The following is a 15,205-nucleotide window of genomic DNA, read 5'->3' as shown; positions in this document are numbered from 1 at the left end:
ATCAATTCAGAGGCCCCATTCTCCATGTATAACCATTCTGTGGAATAAAAGTACTTTCCATGGACATCATTCAACATATGCTCTGACCGTGTGACTGGATGATTGGGTTTCATATTTAAAGGCCAATAGTTTTTCCTGACCATGGCTAAGAGAAACTCCGGGCCCTACCCACAATGATTAATGGACTGATGACTTCACTCTACACCACATCAGTGACTGGGCCAGGTGAGGCTGGTCTGGCAGAACTACCAAACACATCCTTGTGTCAATGGTCAGCAGGAAATGAAGCTTGAAGCTGTTTGAAGGGTCTTTAGATGTAAGCATGAACATCCAAATCAGGTACTCAAAGTTGGCCTACAGTAGTTTGCCACCTATGTCACTTTGAACATATTTGGATGAAATAACATCATGTTCAGCAGGGTTGTGCACAGACCTTTGGTGGGGCAGGGTCAGCAGGGTTGGCACAGACCTTTGGTGGGGCAGGGTCAGCAGGGTTGGCACAGACCTTTGGTGGGGCAGGGTCAGCAGGGTTGGCACAGACCTTTGGTGGGGCAGGGTCAGCAGGGTTGGCACAGACCTTTGGTGGGGCAGGGTCAGCAGGGTTGGCACAGACCTTTGGTGGGGCAGGGTCAGCAGGGTTGGCACAGACCTTTGGTGGGGCAGGGTCAGCAGGGTTGGCACAGACCTTTGGTGGGGCAGGGTCAGCAGGGTTGGCACAGACCTTTGGTGGGGCAGGGTCAGCAGGGTTGGCACAGACCTTTGGTGGGGCAGGGTCAGCAGGGTTGGCACAGACCTTTGGTGGGGCAGGGTCAGCAGGGTTGGCACAGACCTTTGGTGGGGCAGGGTCAGCAGGGTTGGCACAGACCTTTGGTGGGGCAGGGTCAGCAGGGTTGGCACAGACCTTTGGTGGGGCAGGGTCAGCAGGGTTGGCACAGACCTTTGGTGGGGCAGGGTCAGCAGGGTTGGCACAGACCTTTGGTGGGGCAGGGTCAGCAGGGTTGGCACAGACCTTTGGTGGGGCAGGTGCTGAAAGTGAAAAAATGCCTCCCCTCCCCTTCATTTAATTCATGAAAAATAATGTTCTACTGCTCCTGTAGACAATTCTCCATATAATTATTTTTTTATAAATAACATTCCTTAATTCTCTGCAAAAACACATTCATCACACATTGTAGGCTAAGCAAGCTAGAAGCGCAGATGAAAGAGAGTTTGTTATAAGGATATTTGCTACAGGTGGAAATCATTTAAAACAATGTTTTATTATACATTTTGCAGGATGAAATCTCTTGAGATGCACCATCTCGTTTTCAAGAGTGTCCCCCCAAAAAATGAAAAAATATGACAGGTCTGAGATACAGTATCTTGCTCATTCAGGTGAAATAGAATTGGGTTAGTTTATGACAAAGTTCATCCTCTCTCTCAGCTGTTTAAAAAGTCCATCTACACCTCTTCCTTAAGCCTGTACAAAGAAACAGCCAAACATATCTTGTTATCTAGGCCAACACAGTTTAATCAGACATACAATACCTGGAACAAAACCTCCCAGGAGGCAGTAGTCTCTCTCACTGCTCTTATACTGAACATCAGACACATGCACAGATAGGGCTCTAAGGGTGCTGGAGCACTGGCTGTTCTGCCTTCCTATGAAAATAGTGCCACTTTTTTGGTACTAATTACTTTTTATTTAAATGTCTCTTTTCTCTGTTGTAACTTTAAAATGCAACAAATTGCCCAAAAAACATTTAGCGCCATCAGGACGTGGCCGGTGACACCGTTTCTTGAAAGGCCCATAACTTGGAAACTTGACTGCTGACATACAATACATTTTAGAACTGTATCAAGAGGACTAATGAAAACAATTCCAAAAGATAATGTTTTAAACCTATAGGGGAACTCCACTCAAAAACTATCCAAAATCTTAACTTTGAACATTGGACATTTGGATAAATGTCTATTCTGCAGTGAGAGAGCTTATTGAGATGAGAGTATTAATGCTCACGAATGAATTCTCTGTTATGCAATTGTTAATTGGATCTGAAGTTGTAGTTTTTTTTGTAGTTGGGAGAAACAAAGAAATATGCTAATTGCATCAAAAAAATATTACATTTGGAAATATACTTAAGTAGCAACAGCTTGAAAATATTGATTATGGTATGTTATTGTAACAAAACAATAGAGTTACAAAATGTCTGTATTGTAAATTCAAATCAACTTAAAAGACACGCTCCAGTACTTTGGAAACGAGTATTTTTTTAAACCTCCTGCTTTGGGCTGGATGTGTCAATGTGTAGTTCATACATGCATAATCTATGAGCAGAATTACTGTTTTGCCACAAAATCCCTAGATTGAAAGAGACTTTTCTGGAAAGTGTGCCGCGCCATTGTCTTGCATGTCAACATTTCCCCCCACGTGGGCCAACCCCCTACGCAGTGGTGGACATCTCCAGTCCTCTGGGGCCTGATTGGTGTCACACTTCTTCTCCATCCCCAGTAAACACAGCTGATTAATCAAATGACATTCTAAACTGAAGATCATGATTAGGTGATTATTGGAGTCAGGTGTGTTAGCTGGAGAAAAACTGCCACCAATCAGGCCCTCGAGGACTGGAATTGCCCATCCCTGCACCTAGAGGATCACCTCTGACCTGTATCAGCAAGATACTGTATACTGAATCTGTCACCTGTCAGCCTTAAATTAGAGCGTGACATCACATTATCAAAAGAACACAGTAATCTGATAAATGTTAAAACATTTTTTTTTTTTAAATGACATTAACATTATAACACATTCTGATTCACATTTTGCCACGACAATTCCCCATAGACAATATTATAATTTCCTATTTCTAATGTTTTGTTTCATAGATAACCCTCTCCCGTACAACAAGGTTGCCAGGGACAGCAAGCAATTGAAGATAGCTCTCCATACAGTGAATGCATGCTACCTGACAAAGTTCAGTCGACTAAGAGATAAGGTTTATTATCTTGAGTTATAAAAAAAAAAAAATACAGCTGTACAACTTCTCAAATGGTCATTATTCTTTTCAGATAATAAAATAAACATACACATTGAGAAACAGACACCTCACAAGTCCTCAACTGGCAGGTTCATTAAATAGTACCCGTAAAACACCAGTCTCAACGTCAACAGTGAAGAGGTGACTCCGGGATGCTGGCCTTCTAGGCAGAGTTGCAAAGAAAAAGCCATATCTCTGACTCAACCTTCATCAAAGTGTCCTGAGCATACAAAAGTTTTAATAACATCAAGCACTTACCCTTACGTTGCATACAAAATATATTTTATTAAATGGGCATACAAAGAACATTACATGAAATGTACAGTATACCAAACAAACAAAAAATAGAGAAACCATAAAACAGCCATTTATAAATAATAAAAGAATGTGTTAATGGATGCAACTGAGGTAAGATTTCTTTAAATGTTTTACATTATTTACTTCTTTTTCTTTTTTAGATAGAGTAGGTATTACATCACTTGAATCGAATGATCTCCTGAATAGCAATGCGCATGATTTCATTAAAATCAAACTGGATGTATTTTCTCCAGTATCTCTTGTCCCTGCCGAAGGTCTGAGCTGGGTAACATGGACTTCCTGGAAACAAAAGATAGAGGGTGTTCCAGTTGACTTACTAACACTATAGAGGGTGTTCCAGTTGACTTACTAACACTATAGAGGGTGTTCCAGTTGACTTACTAACACTATAGAGGGTGTTCCAGTTGACTTACTAACGCTATAGAGTGTGTTCCAGTTGACTTACTAACGCTATAGAGTGTGTTCCAGTTGACTTACTAACGCTATAGAGGGTGTTCCAGTTGACTTACTAACGCTATAGAGTGTGTTCCAGTTGACTTACTAACGCTATAGAGGGTGTTCCAGTTGACTTACTAACGCTATAGAGGGTGTTCCAGTTGACTTACTAACGCTATAGAGTGTGTTCCAGTTGACTTACTAACGCTATAGAGGGTGTTCCAGTTGACTTACTAACGCTATAGAGGGTGTTCCAGTTGACTTACTAACGCTATAGAGGGTGTTCCAGTTGACTTACTAACACTATAGAGGGTGTTCCAGTTGACTTACTAACACTATAGAGGGTGTTCCAGTTGACTTACTAACACTATAGAGGGTGTTCCAGTTGACTTACTAACGCTATAGAGGGTGTTCCAGTTGACTTACTAACGCTATAGAGGGTGTTCCAGTTGACTTACTAACGCTATAGAGGGTGTTCCAGTTGACTTACTAACACTATAGAGGGTGTTCCAGTTGACTTACTAACACTATAGAGGGTGTTCCAGTTGACTTACTAACACTATAGAGGGTGTTCCAGTTGACTTACTAACACTATAGAGGGTGTTCCAGTTGACTTACTAACACTATAGAGGGTGTTCCAGTTGACTTACTAACACTATAGAGGGTGTTCCAGTTGACTTACTAACACTATAGAGGGTGTTCCAGTTGACTTACTAACACTATAGAGGGTGTTCCAGTTGACTTACTAAAGCGGCTTTCCAAAATCAAGTCTTATTTCAACTTGGCAGTGTAAATATAGCAGCCATTGTTTATAGGTTTCAGTGACCAGCCAGAGGAAAATACTATCCCTCCTCCGGGGATAGGTACTCAGTGTAAAGCCAATTAGTACACACCTGGGCCCACTAATTGACTTGGTGTCTCCCTCTATATAGGTGTGCCAGGAGATGAGCTCGAGGTGGATTGGGAGAAGACACGGGGACCTGTGAGGACGTCAGACTTTCCTACTGAAAGTGTCTTCATCTGATGCACCTTGGCTCTATGGGTATTGATAGAGGGAAGCATTCCCCCCTCTAAATATGACTTGGAGACGATAGTCTAAAGACAAGGGGAGCCGTCTGTTGTTTTTTGGCCACGGCCTTTTGGTCTGCTGCTTAGTTTATGTACTTTTTCTTTATGCCGTTTCAGCGTTGGACGCTACCTTGTACTGGAACTATTTTGTTAGGCGAAAGAAATCCCATTTAGAGACAATCCAAAAGGAACCAGAACCACTGCCTCCAGTCTTTTCATTTCATGCCTCTCTCACCTGTGTTAAGGTGTTTCAGACTAGCTGATCCGTCACACCAAATAAACTTTTATCTACCCCCCCTCTGTATCACACCCTCACACTGAAAACATGTCTACAATCAATAGGTTAGACAGAGAAATTAAATATCACACTGTATACTCTTAGGCCTACACTATTGTACCGTAGCTATGACTCAGCCACAAAGTTGGTTCCAGTCAAGTCTTTGGCCACGTTTGAGTGGGTCAAGCAAAAACACTAAATGATTGAACCTCCTGCAATGGCTTCAGGGTGCAGTGGACTGCATGACCTTAGATCATGTAGGCTCAAGTCGGACAATTTAATCCCCATAATGTAACACTGATTGAAAATCAATGATCATCACTGACTGCATAAAAGTGACTGGCACAACTGGGCCCATACAGTTCAGACACATGGCACTAAGCAAGCCACCCCCCTAGTGACAAGAAGCCAGCATACTATATTATTAGACACTGAAGTAGTTCTGGGCGTTTGCAAAATAAAACATTTTAAAAATGGGAAAACTTACCAATTCCAAAGAATATTCTAGCGACGGCTCTGCCAGAGAACTTCTCATCACTGCGGTTGCCCAGGAAACTCTGAATATCTGCTCTGATCTGACCCTCGAAGTCCTTCATCTGAAGACCAACAAAACCCATCAGAATCACCTTTATTGGCATAGTACATTTACCAGGCAGAAGTCTGACCTGGTGAAATGATACAGTAAAAACAGAACAATTACACGTAGGACAGACAATATAAAGTAGAAATATTGTAAACTCACTACGTTACTCTAAATGGGAAAGTCCTGTTCTTACCAGATTCAGCTCTATTAGGTCATTCATTATAAAAGGTACTTTATTACAGTTAGAATTCGCTAAAGGATTTAGTTTCACTTACATTTGGTAAAAACCATCAGGGAATTTTAGGAGAGAGACGAACCTTGCATTTCAACAACACCTCCTCCTCATCATCCTTCTCCTCCTGGAACTTCCTGCTCAGGTCCAGTTCTCTCCTCTTGTCAAAGTAATCCCCCAGAAGCCCTTTCAGCTTCAGGCTTCGGCTCTCGTCCAGCTTGTCCGTGCAGAAACTGCAGCTCTTGTATGCGACGCTGCAGAGAGAGAGAGACATACAGTGTGGCAGAACTCAATGCAGGCAGAGACCTTTCCAAGTAAAGAGTAATACACATGTATGTCACCTGAAAGACATACAGTAGCATATACTAATCTATAAATGTCTTATAAATATCAATGTCTTAAACATACTTCAAGCACCATTGGGTTAACAGCTCCAATAATAGCCCTACAAAGCCATGAAACTCTGGTAACCAGGATTTTCCTCTACGGTCACATTTGTTGCTATAATACTGTTGGAGAGTAACCTAGTGTTGGTATGAGTTCTGAATACTGGTGTAGTGTAGGTTGGTGCTGACCTGCGGAAGGCCTTGAAGCAGGCTTTGAGCTGGTACAGTTTGGTCCTCTCCTGGGCCACCACCCTGCCATGCAGGAACTCACACACCCGGTCCATCTCATCTGGGGTCAAGTCACCGTAGGAACGGAAGTAGAAGGACAGGTTGGAGAACTCCACCAAGACTCCTGGAGAAGACAGGAGATGTATGATATGGAGATCGGGAATGTATAATTATCTCTCTTTTATCCAAATCTAAACACACACACACTTTAAATTCTGTACGAAATAATATTATATTTGTAATCATACCCATCTCTGACAATGCTCCACTGTAGTTTGCATTTTTTTAAACTATAAAAGCACACCTCTGTTAGTGGCCCACTGTAGTTGTCGGAGGCCTCTCTTCACCAGACCCAGCTGCCAGCCCATAGTGTCTGCCACCTCCACCACGTCAAAGTCCACCGAATCACAGGTCTCCACTCGCTCCCCTGCCAGCCGTTTCCGGGCTAACACTACGGCAACAGGTGGGCAGCTGCCAATCAGACGACACATATCCATCATCACAACACCGACTCCACCCCTCAACATACAGTACCAGTCAAAAGTTTGGACACACCTACTCATTCAAGGGTTTTTCTTTATTTTAACTATTTTCTACATTATAGAATAAAGACATCAAAACTATGAAATAACACATGGAATCATGTAGTAACCAAAAAAAGTGTTAGATTTTAGATTCTTCACAGTAGCCACCCGTTGCCTTGATAACAGCTTTGTACACTCTTGGCATTCTCTCAACCATCTTCATGAGGTAGTCACCTGGAATGCATTTCAATTAACAGGTGTGCCTTGTTAAAAGTTAAAAAGGAAAGACATTCCACAAATTAACACATTTGAGCTAATCAGTTGTGTTGTGACAAGGTAGGGGGATATACAGAAGATAGCCCTATTTGGTAAAAGACCAAGTCCATATTATGGCAAGAACAGCTCAAATAAGCAAAGAGAAACAACAGTCCATCATTACTTTAAGACATGAAGGTCAGTCAATCCAGAACATTAAGAACTTTGAAAGTTTATTCAAGTGCAGTCGCAAAAACCATCAAGCGCTATGATGAAACTGGCTCTTACGAGGACCGCCAAAGGAAAGGAAGACCCAGAGTTCTCTGCTGCAGAGGAGAAGTTCATTAGAGTTACCAGCTTCATAAATTGCAGCCCAAATAAATGCTTCACAGAGTTCAAGTAACAGACACATCAACAGTTCAGAGGAGACTGCATGAATCAGGCCTTCATGGTCGAATTGCTGTAAAGAAACCACTACTAAAGGACACCAATAAGAAGAGACTTAGTTGGGCCAAGAAACACAAGCAATGGACATTAGAGCAGTGGGAATCTGTCCTTTGGTCTGAAGAGTCAAACATTTTGTTGGTTCCAACCGCCGTCTTTGTCAGATGCTGAGTAAGAGAATGGATGATCTCTGCATGTGTGGTTCCCACCGTGAAGCATGGAGGAGGTGGTGTGATGGTGTGTGGGTGCTTTGCTGGTGACATTGTCAGTGATTTATTTAGAATTCAAAGCACACTTAACCAGCATGGCTACCACAACATGCAGCGATACGCCATCCCATCTGGTTTGATGGGAAGCAGAGTGATGGAGTGCTGCATCAGATGACCTGGCCTCCACAATCACCCGACCTCAACCCAATTGAGATGGTTTGGGATGAGTTGGACAGCAGAGTGAAGGAAAAGCAGGCAACAAATGCTCAGCATATGTGGGAACTCCTTAAAAATGGTTGGAAAAACATTCCAGGTGAAGCTGGTTGAGGGAATGCCAAGAGTGTGCAAAGCTGTCATCTAGGCAAAGGGCGGCTACGTTGAAGAATGTAAAATGTAAAATATATTTTGATTTGTTTAACACTTTTTTGGTTACTACATGATTTCATACATATTATTTCATAGTTTTGATGTCTTTAATATTATTCTACAATGTAGAAAATAGTCAAAATAAAGAAAAATCCTTGAATGAATAGGTTTGTCCAAACTTTTGACTGGTACTGTAAACATTACTTACTTACACCAAAACAGTTTAAGCACATTGTAAACATTAGTCATCTATTGCCTGTACATGAAAACACCAAACCGATCACATGTCCCACTGCCTTTACTGGACCAAAATAACATCAGGAGTATGAAATACACACCTACATATAAAAACACAACCTAGCAAACAGCTAAACAGTCTACTGTAACAGTCTACTGTAACAGTCTACTGTAACAGTCTACTGTAACAGACTGGCCAGGTGTTGAGATTGACTTTGCAGAACTTGTCGAATAAGAAAACTTTTAAACATGTTTTTCTATGACCCTGGTTTTGTGATGTTGTCCTACATTTTGGTGAGTTTGCGGAGTTGATGCGGGCCGTTGTAACAGACCATCTTACAGGTGGAGAGGGTGGGGTGGAGCAGCTCTACCCACTGTTGAGGGTGCAGCTCCAGGTAGCACAGCAGAGTCTCCAAACCTGACACACAGTGATATAACTTCAATCACTTTAAGTCGATTGTAAAATACAGTCTGATATCTGAAGAAAAGGCAGGAGACTCAATCTGAATTAAAAGTGTGATCTCATTCTAATTATATATTTACGGTTTTCTGATCCTTGAGTCAACTACCAAGTGACAGAAAATACTTGTGTCCAGTATAGTGAGGTACCTACCTTCCTCAGTGATGTCCAGGCCTTCCACAGTGTCCTGCATAGATATGGCCCTCTCATGGGTGTGACACACCCTAGTCGTGGGCCAATCCTCACCTCCCCCGGTCTGCTCCTCCTCTTCGCCCTCCCCTCTCTGGGGAAATGGAACACTTGACTCTGGTGGGTGTTCCTGCTCCCTGTCCAGTGGTTGAAAAGTTGATACATCCTCAGTAGGAACTTTGGCCTGTTCCAACTGCTGGACAGGGGTGTTCTGACCAGTCTCCGTTGTGTGTTCCGGTGTTTCAACTGGGTTCTCATCACAGGTGTCCATCAGTTCCATCATCTCGGAGTCGTCAACCTCCTCCTGAGTCTAAGACATGATTAGAATTGAAAAAAATACTGTTTGGTTTGTGCCTGCTACATCTTGATAAAACAACTGTTAATCCTAAACCTTGAGGTACACGTAATGGCCATAGGCTGTTAATGTCCGATGATTGTAGACCGAGAGAAGGGAAGAAAAAGTTGAATATGTAAGTATACCAACATTACCCTGGCTAAGTCCTGCTGTTTCTGGTGGATCTGTCTGCACTTGCAGGGAGGAAACACCTTCTGCACTATCTTCTTCACAGTATAGTGGTCCACTGTATCCGCATAGATGTGCCTCCGCAACTCATGCAGGTCCCCTCCCTACAACACCAGGCAAGAACGTAGGATTAATCAACATAATGAGCATACACATCATATGTCTTGGCACTCTATTGAATAATACATAGATTTATTTGTGAATAACCTAATAATTCGAACAAAAGTATTGTTGCACAGCCACTGTACACTACTCACCAAGTATCAATTCATCACTTAACTATTACTTACTAGACGTTGTCATCAAAACACATTTGAATTTGGATGAAAAGTAAATAAACACTATGAAATAAATAACGACTGAAAAGGTGAGAGGAGACAGAACCTCAGGATCCAGGAAGAGATGACAGTGGGCTGGTACCCCGTCTCTCCCTGCCCTCCCGATCTCCTGCACGTAGCTCTCAAAGCTCTTGGGCATGTTGTAGTGCACGATGCCGCGCACGTCCGACTTGTCCAGGCCCATGCCGAAGGCTACCACCCACACTGCCACCCTGCTCTTCCCACTGCCACACTGCTCTTCCCACTGCCACCCTGCTCTTCCCACTGCCACACTGCTCTTCCCACTGCCACCCTGCTCTTCCCACTGCCACCCTGCCCTTCCCACTGCAACACTACTCTTCTCATTGCCACCCTGCTCTTCCCACTGCCACCCTGCCCTTCCCACTGCAACACTGCTCTTCCCACTGCCACACTGCTCTTCCCACTGCCACCCTGCTCTTCCCACTGCCAGCCTGCTCTTCCCACTGCCACCCTGCCCTTCCCACTGCAACACTACTCTTCTCATTGCCACCCTGCTCTTCCCCTCTACTCTGTACTGTCTGTGGAGGACTATACCTTACAAACTGTACACCACAGGGGGGCACCTTCATTGGAGAGGAGGGGCTCAGGGTAATGGTTGGAGTGGAATTAGTGGAATGCTATCAAATACACCAAACACATACATGATGCCATTATATTGGCTTCGTTCCAGATATTATTATGAGCCTTCCTCCCCTCAGCAGCCTCCACTGCTGCCCACTACCATAATCCATATCACTACACAATGAGGCTATTTGAATCACTGCAGAATAATGACAGTAAACTACCAGCCTCAACACTGAACCAAGGAGTGTATTCACTAGGAACCAAACAGAACTTCAGAATAATGACAGTAAACTACCAGCCTCAACACTGAACCAAGGAGTGTATTCACTAGGAACCAAACAGAACTTCAGAATAATGACAGTAAACTACCAGCCTCAACACTGAACCAAGGAGTGTATTCACTAGGAACCAAACAGAACTTCAGAATAATGACAGTAAACTACCAGCCTCAACACTGAACCAAGGAGTGTATTCACTAGGAACCAAACAGAACTTCAGAATAATGACAGTAAACTACCCAGCCTCAACACTGAACCAAGGAGTGTATTCACTAGGAACCAAACAGAACTTCAGAATAATGACAGTAAACTACCCAGCCTCAACACTGAACCAAGGAGTGTATTCACTAGGAACCAAACAGAACTTCAGAATAATGACAGTAAACTACCCAGCCTCAACACTGAACCAAGGAGTGTATTCACTAGGAACCAAACAGAACTTCAGAATAATGACAGTAAACTACCCAGCCTCAACACTGAACCAAGGAGTGTATTCACTAGGAACCAAACAGAACTTCAGAATAATGACAGTAAACTACCAGCCTCAACACTGAACCAAGGAGTACATTCACTAGGAACCAAACAGAACTTCAGAATAATGACAGTAAACTACCAGCCTCAACACTGAACCAAGGAGTGTATTCACTAGGAACCAAACAGAACTTCAGAATAATGACAGTAAACTACCAGCCTCAACACTGAACCAAGGAGTGTATTCACTAGGAACCAAACAGAACTTCAGAATAATGACAGTAAACTACCAGCCTCAACACTGAACCAAGGAGTGCATTCACTAGGAACCAAACAGAACTTCAGAATAATGACAGTAAACTACCAGCCTCAACACTGAACCAAGGAGTGTATTCACTAGGAACCAAACAGAACTTCAGAATAATGACAGTAAACTACCAGCCCACCAAATCAACTTCACAGACAATCATTTAGTACCAAACCTACAAGGTCCTTGACTCTGGACAAAGACGATGGAGAATACTGTAGTGTGGCTGCCACTGTTAGTGATCAGAGCGAGGACGACACAGCCTTAAAGACTAAGGCTTCAGCACTGTCCAGGCCCCTGTCCAGGCCCCCTGTCCAGGCCCCCTGTCCAGCAGGCATTCATCTTCATGTGTTAGCATCATCAGCCTCAGCACACACACACACACACACACACACACACACACACACACACACACACACACACACACACACACACACACACACACACACAGAGGGAGTACAGGAGAGGGCTGAGAACGCACCCTTGTGGGGACCTAGTGTTGAGGATCAGCGGGGTGGAGATGTTGTTACCTACCCTCACCACCTGGGGGCGGCCCGTCAGGAAGTCCAGGACCCAGTTGCACAGGGCGGGGTCGAGACCCAGGGTCTCGAGTTTGGAGGGTACTATGGTATTAAATGCTGAGCTGTAGTCGATGAACAGCATTCTTACATAGGTATTCCTCTTGTCCAGATAGATGGGTTAGGGCAGTGTGCAGTGTGATGGCGATTGCGTCGTCTGTGGACCTATTGGGTCGGTAAGCAAATTGGAGTGGGTCTAGGGTGTCAGGTAGGGTGGAGGTGATATGGTCCTTGACTAGTCTCTCAAAGCACTTCATGATGACGGAAGTGAGTGCTACAGGGCGGTAGTCATTTAGCTCAGTTATCTTAGCTTTCTTGGGAACAGGAACAATGGTGGCCCTCTTGAAGCATGTGGGGACAGCAGACTGGGATAAGGTTTGATTGAATATGTCTGTAAACACACCAGCCAGCTGGTCTGCGCATCCTCTGAGGACGTGGCCGGGGATGCCGTTTGGGCCTGCAGCCTTGCGAGGGTTGACACGTTTAAATGTTTTACTCACGTTGGCTGCAGTGAAGGAGAGGCCGCAGGTTTTAGTGGTGGGCCGTGTTATTGGCACTGTATTGTCCTCAAAGCGAGCAAAAAACTTGTTTAGTCTGTCTGGGAGCAAGGCATCGTGATCCGCGACGGGGCTGATTTTTCTTTTGTAGTCCGTGATTGACTGTAGACCCTGCCACATACCTCTCATGTCTGAGCTGTTGAATTGCGACTCCACTTTGTCTCTGTACTGACGCTTAGCTTGTTTGATTGCCTTGCAGAGGGAATAGCTACACTGTTTATATTCGGTCATGTTTCTGGTCACTTTGCCCTGATTAAAAGCAGTGGTTCGCGGGTTCAGTTTTGAGCGAATGCTGCCATCAATCCATGGTTTCTGGTTGGGGAATGTTTTAATAGACGCTGTTGGTACGACATCACCGATGCACTTGTTAATGAACTCGCACACCGAGTCAGCGTATTCGTCAATGTTGTTGTTCGCAGCAATGCGGAACATATCCCAGTCCACGTGATCGAAGCAATATTGAAGCGTGGAATCCGATTGGTCGGACCAGCGTTGAACAGACCTGAGGGCGGGAGCTTCCTGTTTTAGTTTCTGTCTATAGGCTGGGAGCAACAAAATGGAGTCGTGGTCAGCTTTTCCAAAGGGAGGGCGGGGAAGGGCCTTATATGCGTCGCGGAAGTTAGAATAACAGTGGTCTAGGGTTTTGCCCGCCCTGGTAGCACAACCGATATGCTGATAGAATTTGGGGAGCCTTGTTTTCAGATTAGCCTTCTTAAAATCCCCGGCTACAATAAATGCAGCCTCAGGATATGTGGTTTCCAGTTTACATAGAGTCCATTGAAGTTCTTTCAGGGCTGTCGATGTGTCTGCTTGGGGGGGATATACACGGCTGTGATTATAATGGAAGAGAATTCTCTTGGTAGATAATGTGGTCAGCATTTGATAGTGAGGAATTCAGGTGAACAAAATGACTTGAGTTCCTGTATGTTGTTATGATCACACCACGTCTCGTTAATCATAAGGCATACACCCCCGCCCTTCTCCTTACCAGAGAGATGCTTGTTTCTGTCGGCGCGATGCATGAAGAAACCAGGTGGCTGTACCGACTCAGTCTCGAGTGAGCCATGTTTCCGTGAAACATAGAAAGTTACAGTCTCGGATGTCTCTCTGGAATGCTACCCTTGCTCGGATTTCGTCTACCTTGTTGTCAAGAGACTGGACATTGGCGAGTAGTATGCTCGGGAGCGGTGCGCGATGTGCCCGTCTCACGGAGCCTGACCAGAAGACCTTTCCGTCTGCCCCTTCTGCGGCGCCGTTGTTTTGGGTCGCCGGCTGGGATCCGATCCATTGTCCTGGGTGGTAGGCCAAACAGAGGATCCGCTTCTGGAAAGTCGTATTTCTGGTCGTAATGTTGGTGAGTTGACGTTGCTCTTATATCCAATAGTTCCTCCCGACTGTATGTAATAAAACCTAAGATTACCTGGGGTAACAATGTAAGAAATAACACATAAAAAAGCAAAATACTGCATAGTTTCCTAGGAACGCGAAGCGAGGTGGCCATCTTTGTCGGCAACGGAAGTGTAGTGCCAGCAAAGCCACTACACAACAATAAACAATACATTAATTTCACTATAATGGTGACAAAGAGTGCTCACAAACTGCTAGGGCCTACATAAAGCTGTCTCGACAGCAGTGTCCCAAAAGCAGTCCCAACACCTTACCACTTCTACACCTGGCTATCAGCAGAGCCTTGACTGGCAGTGAAGCAGTTCATTCAGCCTCATTTACTGCCTTTTAAAAAACATTGCTGATATGGCTGACTTGCTTAAACAAATGTAGTTTCTACTAACAATTGAGATGTACAAACTATGGCATAAGGGTACGACAAGCGGATAAGAGGCAATCTGTAATTTCGATTAAGACATCAATGGGCGAGCTAGGACGGACGTAGTCAATATAACTATTTGTTAAGCACTTTGAAATATACAGCGACATAATTCAGAACATGGGCCGTTCTTACAGCGTTCTCCCTGTACACCGAGTCAGAAATGTAGGATAAATAAAGAGGGCATATAAGCAGACAATGAAAGCTCTTACAATATTCAATTATTACATTTCTCTAAAACAGGTTATAGGCTACATATGCACCACCAAGTCAGAAAAGTAGGCAAAATTAAGAGGGTGAGGCACATGGGCAGTTTACTACACAACATACACTTAGTATTACTTTCTTAGCTAGAGTATACATATCTCCCTGGCATATTACATCATTTATGCAGAAGGATAAAATACCTTTTTTGGACTCGTTGTGCTGTGCTCACTTGAACAAGAAGGTGGCACGGCGGTCCTTCGTGAGCAAATGTTGTCATCAAAGTCTGGCATTCTCTGGACTTACGGTGC

At 44.0% G+C, this 15,205-nt stretch overlaps 1 protein-coding gene across 1 annotated transcript; it reads right to left on the bottom strand.

The window, feature by feature from the left end:
* Positions 1 to 332: 332 nt before the first annotated feature.
* On the bottom strand, positions 333 to 10,594 carry LOC106588958 (ATP-dependent DNA helicase Q4-like). Its single transcript, XM_045709527.1, has 9 exons — positions 10,136 to 10,594; positions 9,718 to 9,855; positions 9,193 to 9,538; positions 8,868 to 8,997; positions 6,849 to 7,015; positions 6,506 to 6,668; positions 6,016 to 6,184; positions 5,603 to 5,711; positions 333 to 1,026 (listed from the first exon to the last, which is right to left on the bottom strand). Exons 1-9 carry the CDS (start codon positions 10,592 to 10,594, stop codon positions 413 to 415), a joined length of 2,295 nt encoding a protein of 764 aa, XP_045565483.1. The 3' UTR covers positions 333 to 412.
* Positions 10,595 to 15,205: the final 4,611 nt, after the last annotated feature.

Source organism: Salmo salar, chromosome ssa27, assembly GCF_905237065.1.
Source record: "Salmo salar chromosome ssa27, Ssal_v3.1, whole genome shotgun sequence".
NCBI classification, from domain to species: Eukaryota; Metazoa; Chordata; class Actinopteri; order Salmoniformes; family Salmonidae; genus Salmo; species Salmo salar.
This window is presented reverse-complemented; position numbering and strand designations above follow the sequence as displayed.